Raw genomic sequence first — 14,626 nt, 5'->3', positions numbered from 1 at the left:
TCCGGGGACAGTCTGTCCCCGGACCTCTTCTGAAGGCTGGGGGGGGGGACAAGGGCTTTTCTTCTCACCCCCAGCATTTTAAAAAACCCTGGGACAGCGGAGGACTTCTCCGCTGTCCGGGCGATCTTAAAATGCTGGCGGGCGGCTTCCCGCTGCCCCCGGACCTCTTTTGAAGCAAGGGGAGGTGGGGAGAAGCGATCTCCCCGCAGCCGCTTGCTTCAAAAGAGAAGACCCGCTGTCCCCGGGGCAAGCTTCGTTTTGCGAAGCAAGCCCATAGGGAAATTCGTCTTGCGAGGCAACTCGAAAACGAAAAAACCTTTCGTTTTGCGAGTTTTTCGTCTCGCGAGGCGTTCGTCTTGCGGGGTACCACTGTAGGGCGAAAGGAAGGCTTAAGGAAGAAAGGGCTTATTTCGCCCGTATATAGAAAGAAAGGATACTAATTTATAAGGTCAGGGGGTATAGTGTGGTACTTGTGCGACAGTGTGGGGGTTGGGGCGTCACGGTAGAGTTGGGTGCTGTCGAGGTCATCGCCTCGGGCCCCTTGTAAGGAGGAGGAGGGCTGATGAAAGGTGCCCCCCCTCTCCTTCCGTATCACACCCCCTTTTGATAGTCCTTGTCATATTGTTACGGAAGGGGGGGCATGTCTTCTTCACCTTCTTCACTACAATATATCCATTTATTCCCAATTGTCAATGTCAAAGGGGACTAAAATCTATAAAATCCATAGAAAATCAACGTGCCAATTTGCTCAATTTCTCTAGGACTCCATCACCCCCCCACCCCGTCTTCCATAATCCCTCAAGTAAAGTGTCAAGACCCTAATCCTGTCAAAATCACTCTGCCAAACCTTTCCTCCGGGCAATGCCAGGTGACAAACTATGCATACATTGGCCATTGTCTTCCCATCTGGCACTCAGGAAGCGCTTATCTGCGCATATCTCCAGCTCTGCATATTCCCCCTCCCTCCTCCATATCTCCAGCCCTCTGCATATTCCCCCCTCCCTCCTCCATATGTTAATCCGGTGTAACCCAACCTCTCCTTAATGTATTCATGATGTAACTGGGATGTATTTTGCACTGTATTCTGGGACATGGAGGGAGTTTCAAAAGTTCATGTCACCCCTTTCTCGCTGTTCAATCTCGCCTTGAACCTGTTGCGCAATAAACCTTGGATCTTCTGCATTTTGCTCCTGTCCGGCTGAGCTCATTTTCTTCCGCAGGGACCCGCGGACACTTAGTCCGACGAGCTGGGTGGCAGTGTAGCCCCGCACCCAGATTTTAGCCGTAACAATATGGAGTAAAATAAAAATGGAACAGTGCAAATCCAATGTATGGTTGATTTTTCTATGAATTTATAACAGAAGTGTGGCGTATGTAGTGTGTGAGTGTGAAGTTTGTACAAACAGAATGATTGGGGGGGGGGGTTCCTGCTACAAGTCAAAACCAGTTAAAGAAATTATTTGGCGGTATTGCGTTCTTATATTGACTGAAAAGGGTCTCCATTCTTCTTTCTGTATTTTCGTCTTTCTGGTTGCCCCAAAGAGCAAGAAGCAAAAGGCAGCTCCGTCATGTCATATGCGCTCCTCCGATTTTTCTTTTCGGATGGAGCTTTGCATGTTCCCTCGGCCCTAAAGGTGTTCAAGGCAAAAGTGGTACCCGTGCTTGCTTATGCTGCCCCGCTCTGGGCCATGATGACAGACCTTGCTCCTCTTGAGACTCTGCAAAACCAATTCCTACGTCGGCTCCTAATGCTCCCCCTGTGCGTAAGCAACGCAGCCATACGACTAGAATTGAAGATCGCATCCCTAGAAACTTGCCTGTGGAAGCAAGTCTTCAATTATTGGTTATCATTGTGGCACAGATTACCAGACCATTACCTTGTCCAATGCTTATGGCGAGATGAATTCTCCAGCCTTTGGACTAGTAGAATTCATGCCAAACTCCTGAGTTACGGAATCTCTCCCTTAGATTCCCTTAATCTAGATCAAATCACTGCTCAAAGACTGATCCGCCAAAGACTGGATGACATCGATTTACAGCGAAATTATACGCTGGGGGGAGGTGTTTGTTCGCCCCAGAACATTGGTATCACTTTAACTTACTGCGTTCCATCATACCTCTCCTCCCTTTCGACTGTTGCCCATAGGCTGGCCTTCACCAAAGTGAGGTTTAACGTTTTTCCCTCCAATGTCCTGAGACATAGATTCTCAAAGGGCCAAGCCTCCGCCATGTGCGAATGTGATAAGGAGACGCCGGAGTCGCTTCAGCACATTATGTTCACTTGCCCCTTATTCAAGGTGCCACGGGCAAATTTGTTGGGATCAATCATACAGAAGCTAGAGGGTACCCCACCAAAATTCCATCTTGCCCAAATCCTGCAGGATAAGGATATCCATACGACCCTGAAAGTGGCTAGGTTTCTGGTCGCTGTCCTTACCCAAAAGCGCTGCCAAGGAGCACTACAAGCTAATTAAGGCACAGTTTGTCATTCCATCTTACAGTATTTTATTGTTATAGTGATGTTTTAGCGGCTGTTTTTTCCCACGTGCACAAGCTGTTATTTATGTCTTGTTTTTATCTGTATGGGCCTATGGCCGTAATAAATATCTAATCTAAAAATCATGTCCGCTTCGCACAGGCCGGGGGGGGGGCTCCTCTAGGGCCATAGCTCTAGGGGCACGCGAAGTGTTCCCAGGCAGGAGGGACGAGAGGCGGGAAGTTTGGGGAAGGGGAGGAGGGGCGACAATGGAACAACGCCCCCCTTTATATTGCAGGAAAGGAAATCGGAGTAATATCAGCAAGGGAGTCGGAGGGCAAGAGAGGACCCAGAGGTAAGGAGGCCAAGTGGGGGGAGGAGGAGAAGGGGCGGAGGGAAAGGGGCAGAGACTCCTGTCCTGGGACCCACCGACAGGGGCCCAGATCCATGCATAACCCCCGCAGGGTCTGCATTGCACCATCTCCTTGGAAGCCCCACCACCAAACTCCCGTTTCTCTTTCCTGGGGGGCCGAGAGATGCTCGGCTGCCCTGCAACCCCTTGGATGCCTTGGCCCCCATCCCTTGGTCCCCATCCCCAAGCAGGACTGGGGCGAGGCCGCCTTGGTGGGTCCCTTTGGGGGGGGGGGAGAGGGAATCGATGTAAGAGTTAAAGGAAGCGAGAGAGCCTGGACTGGATGCTGCCTAGAGAGGCCAGGAAAGAGACCCCCTCCTTCTCTCCGCCCCCTCCCCTTGGGTGGTCCCTCTGGATGGAGAGGGGGGTGCGCTGGGGAGAGAATGGGAGCGCAGGGTGAGTTGGGCCAAGGAGAGACAGGGGGCAGAGGAAGTTGTGGGGGGCTGAGGAGAGAGGAGTGGAAGCAACATCCCTGGGGCAGGGAAGCCCAGCTGGCCAGATTTGGAGACTCCATGTAAATGAGAATTGGTGGGTGGGATTATAGTGTACAGCAGCCCTGTAATATTCTCCTTCTATAACTTTTCATGAGCTGATATTGCCATACAAGTTCCAAAATAACTACGCAAAATCTACAAAGAGAATCAAAGGTCAATGGTGGCGTGAGCTTTCCAGGTCCAGAATCCTCAACCTCAGGCTTTAAGCACACAAAAGCTGAAGCCATAATAATGTAATAGGTCTGTGGCGCTCAGTGTTTAGGTATATTAAATATTTGGATTTAATTAGAACTTGTGTCTTATAATGTGGATATGTTTCTAAATGTATCTTAGAAAGGGAGTTCTGCAAAGGGTTTTATGTGTTTGATTCGTGTTTCTGGGTAAATGCGGTGTGTCAGACTTTGAGAATGTAATCAAGAAGGTATAGGAAAGTGTGCACCTGCTTCTGAGCATCAGAAATGAGCATGGAAAAAGTTAATTAACTCGTGTAAATGCCTTAAGTGTGTACCAGTTCTTTAATCCTCCTCAAACAAAAAGTGCTGATGAACACAGGGAAACTCCTTTGTTAGGTGACACCTGGGGGGATTAATAATTAATACTTCAAAGCATCAAAAGAAGTAAATTGGTGCAGGATGATTTGGGAATGTGTGCAGTTGATTGGACTGTATCAGGAAGATGTTGAAGGTCACAGAGGAAAGAAGAAATGAAATACAGATATTCAGCATTTTCAAAAGAGGGGGAAGATGGAGAAAGTGCGTCCCCCCCCAGATAAGACTCCCATCCTCCCTGGCCATGGGCCATTCTTGCTTGGGCAGAGTTCAACCACATCTGGAGGGCCAGAGATGCCTGAACTCAGCATAGAAGGTTCCTATCCAAGGTGTCCCACATTCAGCAGTGTAGCAAGCCCTGCCAGCACAAGGGAAAGAGCTTTTAAAATGAAATTGTTCACCGCCAAAGCTACTTGCTTAGGATAATACAGTGGGTCCGCCAACCTGAAGCGCCAGAGCTGCCCCTCCCCCCGCCCTGCCTTCCTCCACTGCTGCCCACACTTAAGGAATGTCTGTATGAAATCCCAGAAATGTCTGGCTCCTGTTCCAAAGAGGTCCAGTGGATATTCTAGAAAAAAGTGTGGCTAAGATTCTGAGTCACAATTGTGGCTGAGAAATACAGCCAGAGAGTATGAAACTTTATTATTATTATTATTATTATTATTATTATTATTATTATTATTATTATTACACTCAGGTGGACACACCACTGTTTTCATCATTTTTCTTTTCTTTCCCACAATCAGTGTTATTCACCTTTAATACTCACCTATTTCAGTGTCACACATATTTTTATCTTGTGATCTTCAGATGAAGAGAGGTATACAGATTTAATAAATAATTCCCAGTTGGAGCAGAGCTAGAATATCCAGAAGCCCTTGGCCACCCACGGCAAAGGAGGAAGAACAGTGAGAGAGGCCTGGACAGGGAATCTCCACTAAGATAGGCCAGTGTCAGGAGGCGGGTGCGAGACCCGGCGGCATATAATTATTATAAATCATAATTGGGATGGGTGTCTCAATCTGGCCTTCCCAGCAGTCAGGCTTCAGCTGCTTTCCTTCTGCATCTCCAGCTCTCTCCATTCAAGAATGCAAGGCTGAGAGGTGGAGGTCCAGCCCCAAGAACATTCTCCAACTGACCACTCCTTCAACCGACCACAAGCACCAAGCCTTGTCACTAGACTTATATATGGGTCTCCCAAAATGGTCAGTATGGACCTCTTGAGGCCAAAGGGACTGTGCAGGTGATGAATAAAGATCTAGAGGTTGAAGGGGACAAAATGTGGCCCAAGGGGTGGAGGATTATAGTGCAGAGGATGAAGAACTTCATGATGAACTTAGGACCCTGATGAATAGTGGGCGGGTTCATGGACATAGAGCAGCTCCCTTTCCTGTGAGAAACCACTTTATTTAAAAAGTAAACCCCACTGTATTCTGAGAGAATGCTGCTTCATTAACGTTGATTAAGGGTAATGAAAGGCTGATGATGCATTACCATTATTTAACATTATTTCATGTGCATTTCCTAAAAATCCAGAACATATGGAGGACAGGAGAGAATGTGCAAGATGTTAAAATAAGAGCAGGTGCTAATTGATGTGTGTAATATTCCTTTCTTCTCTTCCTAGAAAACAAATAGGATTTTCTCCCCCCCCCCCATCGAAAGAAGACAATGAAGAAGGCAGTCAGAATTCTGGGGGCCCATGTCCAATGGGAATAACGAAGAAACTATTTAAATGCATAGAAAGAGTGGAAAGAGAGATAGTGTGGAAAGACAGAGGAGAAACAATTTGAAAGTATGGAGTGTGGGAAGAGCTTCAGTGACAGTGAAACACTTAGAAAACATCAACGGACTCACACAGGAGAAAAGCCATTTAAATGCATGGAATGTGGAAAAAGCTTTGGTTCGAGTTCAAACCTTCGTATACATAAACGCACACACACAGGGGAGAAACCATATAAATGTACTGAGTGTGGAAAGAGTTTCAGTCAGATTGGACACCTTAGAAACCATCAACGGACCCACACAGGGGAAAAACCTTTTAAATGCATGGACTGTGGAAAGAGCTTCACTGATAGTGGAACATTCAGAAAACATCAACGAACTCACACAGGCGAGAAACCATTTAAATGCATGGATTGTGGGAAGAGCTTCACTGATAATAAAGTACTTAGAATTCATCAACGGACTCACACAGGGGAGAAACCATTTAATTGCATGGAGTGTGGGAAGAGCTTCATTCATAGTGGAACACTAAGAGGACATCAACGGACTCACACAGGGGAGAAGCCATTTAAATGTATGGAGTGTGGAAAGAGCTTCACTTATAGTGGAACACTTAGAAAACATCAACGGACTCACACAGGGGAGAAGCCGTTTAAATGTATGGAGTGTGGAAAGAGCTTCAGTAGAAGTGAAAGCCTTAATTTACATCACCAAATTCACACAGGGGGAAAACCATATCAATGTATGGAGTGTGGAAAGAGCTTCACTTATAGTGGAACACTAAGAAACCATCAACGGACTCACACAGGGGAGAAACCATTTAAATGCATGGAATGTGGAAAGAGCTTCAGTTGGAGTGGGCAACTGAATTCACATAATCAAACTCACACAGGGGAGTGACTATTTAAATGTATGGAGTTTTGAAAGAGTTTCTTTCAGAGTGGAACCTTTAATTCACACACGGGAAACTTAGAAGACATCAACAGACACACCTGGGCAAAAGCATATAAATGTATAGAGTGTGGAATGTGGAATTCCTGGAATGTGGAAAGAGCTTTTATTGGAGTGGAAACTTTAGCAAACACCAGCAAATTCACAAAGGGGAAACCACTTACTAAAATGGAGTGTACGTAGAGCTTCAGTTCTGCTGTTCTTACAAAAGATCAATGGACTCACAAGGAGGAGGAGCTTTAAGAGCTGAAACCCTACAAACCCCCCAAAACTGAAAATGCCAAAATGATTTGAATGAAAGGAGTGCAGGAAGTGCTTCTGTTAAATTATATATATACATATATATTATTTTATTTACAGATTGCAACATACTTTCGAGGTACACATTTGTTTCACATATGACTTCCTCTCCATGGTTTCCCCACATAATTTTAAAAATTGCTGTATATTTCAGATTTTCTACAGCTTACCTTTTCTACACTCTTCTCCAACAAGTATTCAACTGTTTTTTTTTCATTCAGCTCCTACCTGTGTTTGTACATGTTTACAAAAATGCTTTAAATATTCAACAAAAGGTTTCTACTCCTCCTTAAAGTCTGCCTTGATCTCTTATTTTCATAGTTAAATTTGCCAAGTCGGCATATTCCATCACTTTTAACTGCCACTCTCTTGATCAAGTGTAGCAATCTCTTGATTTTGCCATTTTTGTGCATAAAGTACTCTTGCTGCTGTCGTTCATCTGTCTTCTTGGAACATCTAACCCAGTTATCCCTAAAAGAAATGCTTCATGGTTTCTGCAGGAGCGTCACCTTAAGTAATTTCCCCCCTCATTATAATTCATCTCCCCAAAGCACCTAACCGCTTTACATGTCTAGCAGATATGGAGAAAAGTACCTTCTGTTTCTTTACATTTCCAAGATATATATCTGACTCAAGCTTACTCAGTTTCAGATACTGCGTATAAACCATTTTCATAAAATTTTATTTCAAAGCCTAACACACTGTGAATTTTACATTCAATTTCCTCAGTTTTTCCCATGCTTCCATCTCTAGACCAATGGATTGTAGATCATTTGTCTATAATTTGCCATTGTAAGAGCATCTAATAATAATAATAATAATAATAATAATAATAATAATAATAATAATAATTTATTATTTGTACCCCGCCCATCTGGCTGGGTTTCCCCAGCCACTCTGGGCGGCTTCCACAGAAACCAAAAAACACTAAAATATCATACATTAAAAGCTTCCCTGAATAGGGCCGCCTTAAGATGTCTTCTGAATGTCAGGTAGTTGTCCATCACCTTGACATCCGATGGGAGGGCATTCCACAGGGCGGGCGCCACCACCGAAAAGGCCCTCTGCCTGGTTCCCTGTAGCTTCGCTTCTCGCAATGAGGGAACCGCCAGAAGGCCTTCGGCGCTGGACCTCAGTGTCCGGGCAGAACGATGGGGGTGGAGACGCTCCTTCAGGTATACTGGGCCGAAGCCGTTTAGGGCTTTAAAGGTCAACACCAGCACTTTGAATTGTGCTCGGAAACGTACTGGGAGCCAATGTAGGTCTTTCAAGACCGGTGTTATGTGGTCTCGGCGGCCGCCCCCAGTCACCAGTCTAGCTGCCGCATTCTGGATTAGCTGTAGTTTCCGAGTCACCTTCAAAGGTAGCCCCACGTAGAGCGCATTGCAGTAGTCCAAGCGGGAGATAACTAGAGCATGCACCACTCTGGCCAGACAGTCCGCGGGCAGGTAGGGTCTCAGCCTGCGTACCAGGTGGAGTTGGTAGACAGCTGCCCTGGATACAGAATTGACCTGCGCCTCCATGGACAGCTGTGAGTCCAAAATGACTCCCAGGCTACGCACCTGGTCCTTCAGGGGCACAGTTACCCTATTCAGGACCAGGGAGTCCTCCACACCAGCCCGCCCCCTGTCCCCCAAAAACAGTACTTCTGTCTTGTCAGGATTCAACTTCAATCCATTAGCCGCCATCCATCCTCCAACCGCCTCCAGGCACTCACACAGGACCTTCACCGCCTTCACTGGTTCTGATTTGAAAGAAAGGTAGAGCTGGGTATCATCTGCATATTGATGGACACCCAGTCCAAACCCCCTGATGATCTCTCCCAGCGGCTTCATATAGATGTTAAAAAGCATGGGGGAGAGGACGGAACCCTGAGGCACCCCACAAGTGAGAGCCCAGGGGTCTGAACACTCATCCGCCACCACCACTTTCTGAACACGGCCCAGGAGAAAGGAGCGAAACCACTGTATAACAGTGCCCCCAGCTCCCAGCCCCTCAAGACGGTCCAGAAGGATGCTATGGTCGATGGTATCAAACGCCGCTGAGAGATCCAGCAGAACTAGGAAACAACTCTCACCTTTGTCCCTAGCTCGCCGGAGATCATCAACCAGTGCGACCAAGGCAGTTTCAGTCCCATGGTGAGGCCTGAATCCCGACTGGAAGGGATCCAAATGGTCCGCTTCTTCCAGGCGTGCCTGGAGTTGTTCAGCAACCACTCGCTCAATCACCTTGCCCAAGAATGGAAGATTTGAGACTGGGCGATAGTTGGCCATACTGGCCGGGTCTAAAGATGGTTTTTTAAGAAGCGGTTTAATGACCGCCTCTTTCAGCGGATCTGGGAATGTTCCCTCACAGAGGGAAGCATTCACCACCCCGCAGAGCCCATCGCCCAGCCCTTCCCGGCTTGCTTTTATTAGCCAGGATGGGCAAGGATCAAGGCGACAGGTGGTTGGTTTCACGCGTCCAAGCAGCCTGTCCACATCCTCGGGGGTAACGGATTGAAATTGATTCCATGCAACTTGACCAGACAGGGCTCTAGCACTCTCCCGCCCCAGCCCTGCTCCCACGGTGGTGTCTAGCTCCTTCCGAATATGAGTGATTTTATCTGCAAAAAACTTTGCAAAATCGTTGCAGGAGATCTTGGGGTCTTTACAAGGCCCCGGTGGTAAAGGTGGTTCCGTTAAATTGCGGACCACCTGAAAGAGTCTCCTGCTACTATTTTCTGCAGATGCAATAGAGGCGGTGAAGAAAGTCTTCTTCGCCGTCGCTATCGCCACTTGGTAGGCTCAACGTTGAGCTCTAACCTGTGTCCGGTCAGATTCGGAGTGAGTTTTCTGCCACCGACGCTCTAGCCGTCTCAGCGATTGTTTCATCGCCCTCAGCTCCGAAGAAAACCACGGGGCTGTCCGGGCTCCATGCAATCGGAGAGGGCGCTTCGGAGCCAGACAGTCGATAGCCCTGGTTAACTCCGCATTCCAGCGGGCCACCAGGGAATCAGCTGAAAGGCCATCAACATGGGATAAAGCATCCCCTACCACTCTCTGGAAACCATTTGGATCCATTAAGTGGCGGGGGCGGACCATCCGAATTGGTCCCACCTCCCTGCAGAGGGGAAGGGTCGCAGAGAAGTCCAGTTGCGCCAGGAAGTGATCTGACCATGGCACTTCTTTGGTTTCACTTTTACTTAGTGTCAGATCACCCACGTCACTAGAGGTGAATACCAGGTCTAAGGCATGTCCATGACTATGAGTTGGGCCCAACTTATTCAGGGACAGCCCCATGGAGGCCATGCTTTCCACGAAGTCCCGAGCGGCCCCTTGTAAGGTCGTGTCGGCGTGGATGTTAAAATCCCCTAGGACAACCAAACTAGGTGTCTCCAGGAGAACATCCGCCACGACCTGGAGCAGCTCGGACAGGGAATCCTTGGTGCAGCGGGGAGGTCGGTACACCAAAAGGAATCCTGTACTGCCCCTATTGCCCAACTTCCAGAACATGCACTCAGAAAACTGGGTCTTCCCAGTAGGACGCCTGATGCAAACTAATGACTTCCTAAAAATCACTGCAACCCCCCCCCACATGACCTGGGTTGCTGTGCATAAGAGAAACCTGGTGGGCAAGCAGCGGCAAGGACAGGCCCATCTGCCTCATTCAACCAAGTCTCTGTTACACATGCCAGGTCAAATCCTCCATCCACAATCAGGTCGTGGATGGCAGTGGTTTTATTCATCATTGACCTGGCATTACACAGCAACACCTTCAGGTCATGTGGGTTTCCCCTGTTGATTCCAGTATCCATCTGGTCAAGGCCAGACCCGGAGGCAGGGATAGTCTTCAAACAATGACTAAACCTGCCTCCTCGGTAATGACATGGTCTGGTCTTAGCGTAACTCCGCCTCCTGCCCAGGATCACCGAGATCGGATGTCCCAGTGCTTCCCCCCCTGTGGAACTTGTCCCAGCCATCGTGTTGGATGGGGCCTCACTCCCAGGCAGCCCTGATCCCGCCCCTTAAAAACAAAACACAAACTATACAGAACCAATAAAAGAACAGAAAACAAAAACAGAGCAATTATACTAAAATTAATCCCCAACGAAATATCCATTACACCCACCCACCCCCAACAAGAGAAAAAAGGAAAAAAAGAAATACAAATTTAAATTGCCACCGACTGCTTGAGGACATTTTAAAACACATTGGAACAGGGAAGCAATTGCAAAACACTTCCCAGCTTCCCCAAAAGTTTGTTCCAAATAAGGGCCTGGGCCACGCCCCCTGGGCCAGTTGGAGAAGGCCCTGGAAGGGAGCAGGCCCTGCAGTCCTCACCCAGCCGATGGTCCGAGGCTTCCCTGCAGCAGGAGTCCCTTTATAGCCGGGAGAAAGGGCCTGGGCCACGCCCCCTGGGCCAGTTGGAGAAGGCCCTGGAAGGGAGCAGGCCCTGCAGTCCTCACCCAGCCCATGGTCCGAGGCTTCCCTGCAGCAGGAGTCCCTTTATAGCCGGGAGAAAGGGCCTGGGCCACGCCCCCTGGGCCAGTTGGAGAAGGCCCTGGAAGGGAGCAGGCCCTGCAGTCCTCACCCAGCCGATGGTCCGAGGCTTCCCTGCAGCAGGAGTCCCTTTATAGCCGGGAGAAAGGGCCTGGGCCACGCCCCCTGGGCCAGTTGGAAAAGGCCCTGGAAGGGAGCAGGCCCTGCAGTCCTCACCCAGCCGATGGTCCGAGGCTTCCCTGCAGCAGGAGTCCCTTTATAGCTGGGAGAAAGGGCCTGGGCCGCGCCCCCTGGGCCAGTTGGAGAAGGCCCTGGAAGGGAGCAGGCCCTGCAGTCCTCACCCAGCCGATGGTCTAAATGAATTTTTCTTTGTTCTCTAGTAACTCTTTTTCAAACTGAGAACTTTGCTTAATAAACCCACACTTCTTATTTTGTTTTAAGACTTCAGTCAGTTGATAGTATTCCAACCAATCTGTCTCCTGATCTTAATATCCTCTGACTTCTTTAACATTGCACCCTCTTCTGTGAAGGCCGATAGCTCCCTATAGGTCACCCATCTCTTTTCCATGTTCAGCTTCTTTTGTGAGATTGCTTCTATGGGCGAAAGCCAGAAATATGTTTTCCTTTTCAACTAATCTTTATACATTTCCAAAACTCTAAATAAGTTTTTCCTAATTACATAATTTATTTTTAAAAAAATATACCTTCGCTTTACATGCATCAACATGCATGCCAGCCAAATTTATTACCGTATGCTTCTACAGTGGAACCTCACTTATCCAGGCTAAACTTATCAAAATTATAACCGTTAAGAGGGACCAACTGGCCAAAGACTTGCCTCATGTTGTAATGTTTAGTTTTGCTCCTTATGTTATTTTCTTACAGTTTTCTTTATTATTAAAGCTTAGTTTACATTTACATAAACGACTTATTTTTCTCAAAGAAAAAGGAACTCTACTACAGAAAGGTGTGGAATGTCCTAAACGTGGGTGGGTGAGGAGGGTTGACTTTTATCTGTGTGAACCACCCCCCTTCCTTCTGCTCTCACTGGGCTTTGCTTCCCCACACAGCCAACACTGCTCAGCATTCAGGGAAATGGAAGAGGGAAACTGGCCACGATCCAGGAGGCAGGTCACCAGAAAGCAAAGCAAAACCTACTGAATAATAATAATAATAAAATTTTATTTATACCCCGCCTTTCCTGGTTCAGAAAACGGCTCAGGGCGGCTAACAACAAATTTAAAACACTTAACTGATACAACAAAGAACGGCATAAAATACAATATAAAACGTGAATAATGATAAATTCAGAATTCAAAAATCAATTTAGGGGGAATGGCGGAGCTGAAGTAGGCGGGGAAGCCCCACAAGCCCCCCTACTAGAGGAATAGTAGCACTGACCCCATACTCAAAGCCGATGGCCACTTCTGAGACCAGGAAATAATTCCACCCACCTTGTCACATGCAGCTGGGCTCACTTGCCAGAGCCCACTAGAGAGCTTGTCTCCACAGGCAACTGGGTGCAGCCCAGTTGCTCCCTGTTTGTGGCTCAGGGTGGCCTGCACTGCAGGGGGCTCCTCTCTCAGGTGTGGGGAACTTCTGCAGAGGGAGGGGTGTGTGACATGGCCTCTTTCTCCCTGTCCACCTCCCATCACCCAATCCCGGGAGGTACCTCGTGGCTCTCCCACCTATCAGCACCTAGGGGAAAAAAGAGTGCCCTTTTTGCTCCAGGCGAAGTGCTGATATATTTGGTGCTGAAAGGGTGGGGAGTGGCGAGAGAGATCTTTGTGCCCAAAGTCTCTGCCACCTCCTCACCCCCAGGGGTTTGCCTGTGTCTGGACTGCACCCTTCAGCCTGCAAGGAAGACCCTGTTGTGGCCTTGCATGCGTGTGACAAGGCAACACTCAAGAAGAGTTCCCACCAACCAACATTACATCATTCCACCACTGCCTACAAGAGGGCGATCTTTCCTCTACACATGGTAGAATCCTAGAATTGCAGAGTTGGAAGGGACCACGAGGGTCATCTAGTCCAGCCCCCTGCAATGCAGGAATATTTTGCCCAAAGTGGGGCTCAAACCCATGACCCTGAGATTCAGAGTCTCATGCTACTGACTGAGCTCTAAAAGGGAGAGTTTCAGTTCAAGCAGAGACCAGGATAATTAGGGTTGCCATATTTCAAAAAGTAAAAACCAGGACACCCCCAAAATTGTAGAACTTTTTTTTTTTTTAGACAAGGCCCCAAAATGCCAAAAAAGCCCATGAGTTTTCAATTGGCTTGTCTTAAATCCAGGACAAAGTGCCATCTTTTGGAAACCCCCCCCCCCCCGGATGTCAATTCCACCTTTGAAATCTCAGGAAAATCCAGACCACAATAATATACCTAGGGGGGAAATGGTTCTGCAGGTTTTCAGGGAGGGGAAGACTCACTGGGACCTGCAGGAAACCTCTGAGCCTGTACGGAGGGAGGGGGGCAGAGGAAATTGAGGGAATGAGGGAGGAAAGGAAGCATCATCCCTGGGGGAGGGAAGCCCAGCTCAGCATTGCCAGGAGGGCAGGGAGAGAGACAGAGGGAGGTCTCCGTCCCAGAGCAGAACCGTCCAGATTGCACCCCCCCAGCCATGGACAAATTAGCTCTTCTTTCTAAGGAAGCGGGTGGTCTAAACCACTGAGCCTCTTGAGCTTGCCAGGAAGGTTGGCAGTTCGAATCCCTGCGATGAGCTCCTGTTGCTCTGTCCCTGCTCCTGCCAACCTAGCAGTTCGAAAGCACGCCAGTGCAAGTAGATAAATAGGTACTGCTGTAGCAGGGAGGTAAACGGTGTTTCCGTGCACTCTGGTTTTTGTCACGCTGTTCTATTGCACCACCAGAAGCTGTTTAGTCTTGCTGGCCACATGACCCAGAAAGCTGTCTGTGGACAAACACCGGCTTCAATGTATTCCTCTTGTGTTTTATGATTTTCCTGATATTGTAAGTGAGCTGGAACTGGTATGTGACCGTAATAATAAAATTCCATTCAATTCAAACACCCGCTCCCTCGGCCTGGAAGAGAGATGAGCACCACACCCCATAATCAACTTTGACTGGACTTAACCGTCCAGGAGTCCTTTACCTTTTTACCTTAGCTCTTCTTTCTGCCTCTCTTCCTTTTTTAATATAATTTTTAAAATTAATTTTCAACATATCATTTTCAACAGTAATTACACATATTTTAACATCTTATACAATTTTTTGACTTCCAT

At 47.9% G+C, this 14,626-nt stretch overlaps 1 protein-coding gene across 1 annotated transcript; it reads left to right on the top strand.

Moving 5' to 3' along the window:
* The first annotated feature begins 2,714 nt into the window (after positions 1-2,714).
* On the top strand, positions 2,715-7,709 carry LOC308581079 (uncharacterized protein). The gene is made up of 2 exons (XM_081183543.1): positions 2,715-2,831; positions 5,558-7,709. The coding sequence occupies exon 2, from the start codon at positions 5,728-5,730 to the stop codon at positions 6,553-6,555; it is 828 nt and encodes a 275-aa protein (XP_081039669.1). The 5' UTR covers positions 2,715-2,831; positions 5,558-5,727; the 3' UTR covers positions 6,556-7,709.
* The last annotated feature ends 6,917 nt before the right edge of the window (positions 7,710-14,626 follow it).

Source organism: Podarcis bocagei (assembly GCF_964188305.1).
Source record: "Podarcis bocagei genome assembly, chromosome: 2".
NCBI lineage: Eukaryota > Metazoa > Chordata > Lepidosauria > Squamata > Lacertidae > Podarcis > Podarcis bocagei.
This window is presented reverse-complemented; position numbering and strand designations above follow the sequence as displayed.